Raw genomic sequence first — 4,286 nt, 5'->3', positions numbered from 1 at the left:
CAAGATGGAAACGCCAATCTAGACTGTGGCAGCCAAGGAAGCAAAACCATACTACCTAAGTTGGAGAAATATCTTCCCAGGAGCAGGATGTTAGCATTTCCCATCCAGCCCCCGATTACCATGCTGCTGAAACCAAGTTCTGGATGAGTGTACCCAAGACACAGGAGTTACCTTTTTTGGAGTAGCACCCACTCATAAGTTGTAGGCTATATCTTGGGTCCAGTGCCACTAATACTACTACACTTTTTTTTTTAACACTAACCCTAATGCTAACCCAAATACTATGCTCTTTTTATTATTATCTTAAAATTCCTCACTTCCAATGTGACAGGAAAGCTGTAACATTTCCTCTGCAAAGTGCAATTTGTGAGGAAGTCTTATGAACATGTCTTAATGGAATGTTTTCTCTAGGAGGATGGAATACAATTTGACTTTAGAACCTTATGAGCCTTCAAAGTTATCTGAAATAGCAAGAACTTCCAGGAAAGTTATTTTCACTTAATTAGCATTAAATATGATACCAAGTTAATTTCTACTGTCTCAGGAGAAAACCCAGAAGTTGTATGACCATAATATTAAATGCAATTCCAAAGAATATTCCAGCCTATAAGCAATATATTTATTAAGAATACATAAAAACTTCTGATAACCAGTTAAGGACCCTTGAAAAGAACCTACAGAAAATTTGGCAAATTTGGTATTTTCCACCAGGGCAATCTCTGAACTGAAAAGAGAAATCACAAGGAATGACAGAGGTACAAACTTGTTTTTTCTAGAATTTAATATTTTAAAAAAGAAAAATATAAAAGTTATCAAAAAAATCTTAAAGGGTTCATTTTAAGGCTAAATACTAGCACTGAAAGTTTTTTTCTTATAATTGATTTAAGGTAAAAAGTAAAAATTATGTAAAAAACATAGCAGCTACAGCTGTTCCAACATAAAGCCCACCTGCAAAAAGGCAGGACAAAATGAGCTGACTGAGCAAATACCCACATCATGACCTCAGTAACAGGTTTCAAATGGTTTCAGTTCTCAAGGTGTAAAAGAAGGATCATCTTGCATGCTTAGACTCTACTTCTTCAAGAATCCACTGAATGCCATTCAAAAAACCAGTTAGAGTTTCAGCCTCTGTATCCTGGACCTATGAGCAGATAAGAGAGATCACTGTAAGAAACTGAGTCCAAAATCTTATGATTAAAAGAAACATTTTTCTAGATACTAACAAAAGAATACAGTTTAAAAAATCCCAATAAACTTTGGGTGAGTCATTCAAATTTTGTCTTCTATGTAACTTAGATAAAAAAAATATGATCTTCTCTTATGTCTATAATTTATTACCAATATAAGGCTTATTACGTATCTTAGAACTCAGCTTTGGGAATGGGAAGAACTATCATTTCAATGATTTGTTTGTATCAGAAAAAAAAAAAATTCTCCAAAATATCCACTTTGAAAACTAAAACATTTTTGAAAGAATCCAGCTACTCAGATGATAAATGTGATATCCAGTTGCAAAAACGTGTCTTTGAGATTGCTACTCTTCTTGGGGCGCCTGGGTGGCTCAGTCGGTTAAGCGTCAGACTTCGGCTCAGGTCATGATCTCGCGGTTCGTGAGTTCAAGCCCCGCATCGTGCTCTGTGCTGACAGCTCAGAACCTGGAGCCTGTTTCAGATTCTGTGTCTCCCTCTCTCTCTCTGACCCTCTCCCCGTTCATGCTCTGTCTCTCTATGTCTCAAAAATAAATAAACGTTAAAAAAAATTTTTTTTTAAAGACTGCCACTCTTCTTAATGGTAAACTAAAACTCCCACCACCCAGGAAGGGACGCCTTTATCAGTTGTTTTCGAACTGTGTTCCAAAGAGTCTTCAGGGCTCCGTGGAAGGTGTAGGGGGAGGAAGGAAGAAAATCCTGTAACTTTTTAAGCATAAGTATTTCCAATTTTAATTTTTCTTTATTTTACCTAGGAGCTTTCATGTAAGGTTTCATTGAAGAAAGTGTTCCATGAGTAAAATAAAATTTGGAAAGCAAGAAATAGTAAGATAGAACTTGTATTTTTGATGACTGTTAGAGCATATTACATTCATGTTTAAAAAAAAATGACACCAACGTCAAAAAAAAAATGGCCAACTGATTTACTGTATCTATGGTAGGAAAGGCAAGTAGAGAACAAATTGATCAGGTGAAACAGTGATACCAACTGACTATCTCCCACTGATTAAGCTATTAAAACTAACTTTAGAATGTGATTTCATTAAAGAGAATGAGTAGGAAAGAATAAAATCAAATAGAGAATAGTGAAAAATAAAAATAAGATTTTTCTCACCAGAGAAAGTAAGACCTTACCATCCATGGGTGGTTCAGAAGATTTAGACGCAGCTCATGAGCCAAATAAAAACAAGGCATTCTTTTTACATCTGCTTGAGAAATACAAGATAAAACCAGCATAGGTCTTCCTGAAGATCCAAAAGCTGGATCTGTCATTGCCATAATACGAGAAAATTCATCTTGCCATTCATGTCCTAGAGAATGTAGTCAAACCCTTAATTTGCATTACTTATAGTGATTTTTAAAATAAACAAAACAAGGAAATAAAAAAAAAAAATTACCAGGATCCAAACATAATAAAGTGCCTATATTGCTGTTTATTTACAGCTGTTCATTTATGATCTATCATAAAATTACATTAAGTAGTCTTCAAGGATAGGAATTTTGGTAATATTAAGGGCAAAAATAGTCACAGTACCATTCAGATGTCTTTACAGTTTGAAAATAAAAATACTTTGATATAGATATTTTCCTCTCACAAATTTTGTAGCTAAAACTACCCTTTCTTTCAAAGGCCTTAGTTTAAACAATTTAAACATATATTTGAATCCAGCTCTTTATTAAAACTAGCAATCTTTGGGGCGCCTGGTGGCGCAGTCGGTTAAGCGTCCGACTTCAGCCAGGTCACGATCTCGCAGTCTGTGAGTTCGAGCCCCGCGTCAGGCTCTGAGCTGATGGCTCAGAGCCTGGAGCCTGTTTCCGATTCTGTGTCTCCCTCTCTCTCTGCCCCTCCCCCGTTCATGCTCTGTCTCTCTCTGTCCCAAAAATAAATAAACGTTAAAAAAAAAAAAAAAAAACTAGCAATCTTTGCCTTTCTTTGGAGTGTATAAATCATTGACATTGTGAGGTAGTCAAAATTCTAAAAGGTCTCCCAATGATTCACACCATTGTACACATTCATGTATAATCTCTTATCCTTTAAGTGTGGGAGGAATCTAGAATCAGTGATGGGATATCACTGCCCTGAGCAGACTACATGATAAGACAAATATGACTTCAAGAATGAGAGATTATCCTCAGTGAAGCTGACCTAAGAGAAGAGATGAAGTTGTCTTGGTGAGAAAGATTCTGTTTTGGCTGGATCTGAAGACAAGAGGGAGTCACAAGGCAAGAAATGAAGATCGCTTCTAAAAGCTGATTCAGCCCCAGCGGACAGTCAGTAAGAAAACAGCTCAGTCCTACAACAGTAAGGAACGGAATTCAGCCAGTAATTTCAGTGAGTTAGGAAGCAGATTTTTTCCCCAGAGCCACCAGAAAGTGATGCAACCCATCTCACCCTGATTTCAGCCTGTAAAACCCTAAGCTGAGAACCCAACCATGCTGTGCAAACTTCTGATATAGAGAGCTATAGGCTAATAAACAGGTGTTGTTTTAAGCCACTAGGTTGGAGAGAATTTGTTATATATTAATAGAAAATGAATGAACATTATAATGTGATTATCAACAGGGTCCATTTAAATCTATCATAGATCTCTTAGATTTTTTTACTTGTCCCATCTGTTCTTTGTTCCTTTATCCTACCTTCTTTGGACTGTGTTTTATAATGATTCCATTTTACCTTAACTACCAACTTATTTAATTGTACCTCTCTCACACATTTTTTAGTGGTTGCTCAAGGATTTACAATGTATATTTTTAACTTATAACAGTCTACTTAGTATTATACAACTTTACATATAGGAGAACCTTGTACCGGTGAATTTCCATTTGTTCTCTTCCATGCTGTTTGTATTATTATATATCTTAAAAATATCATATAGCCACAATACATTATTTTTTTTATTTTTTAATGTTTTTTTTTTTAATTTTTGAGAGAGAGAAAGACAGCATGCAAGCAGAGGAGGGGCAGAGAGAAAGGGAGACACAGAATCCAAAGCAGGCTCCAGGCTCTGAGCTGTCAGCACAGAGCCCGACGTGGGGCTCGAACTCACGAGTCATGAGATCATGACCTGAGCCGAATTC

General features: G+C 36.2%; 1 protein-coding gene across 3 annotated transcripts in view; it reads right to left on the bottom strand.

Annotated features, from left to right (window-relative positions):
- Window positions 1-597: 597 nt before the first annotated feature.
- FBXO4 (F-box protein 4) overlaps window positions 598-4,286 on the bottom strand; it is a 17,714-nt gene continuing 14,025 nt past the window's right edge. The window contains exons 6-7 of one of the 3 annotated variants that reach the window (XM_040496235.1): window positions 2,343-2,413; window positions 598-1,141 (exon numbers count right to left, since the gene is read on the bottom strand). In XM_040496235.1, the coding sequence (XP_040352169.1) occupies window positions 1,052-1,141; window positions 2,343-2,413 (161 nt within the window). In that variant the 3' untranslated portion in view covers window positions 598-1,051. Of the gene's footprint in view, window positions 1,142-2,342; window positions 2,519-3,134; window positions 3,503-4,286 lie in introns of those variants that run through there. The other 2 variants (XM_040496217.1, XM_040496227.1) reach the window with 2 other exon arrangements.

This window comes from Herpailurus yagouaroundi, unplaced genomic scaffold (assembly GCF_014898765.1).
Source record: "Herpailurus yagouaroundi ecotype Mexico unplaced genomic scaffold, PumYag 29, whole genome shotgun sequence".
Classification (NCBI taxonomy): Eukaryota; Metazoa; Chordata; class Mammalia; order Carnivora; family Felidae; genus Herpailurus; species Herpailurus yagouaroundi.
This window is presented reverse-complemented; position numbering and strand designations above follow the sequence as displayed.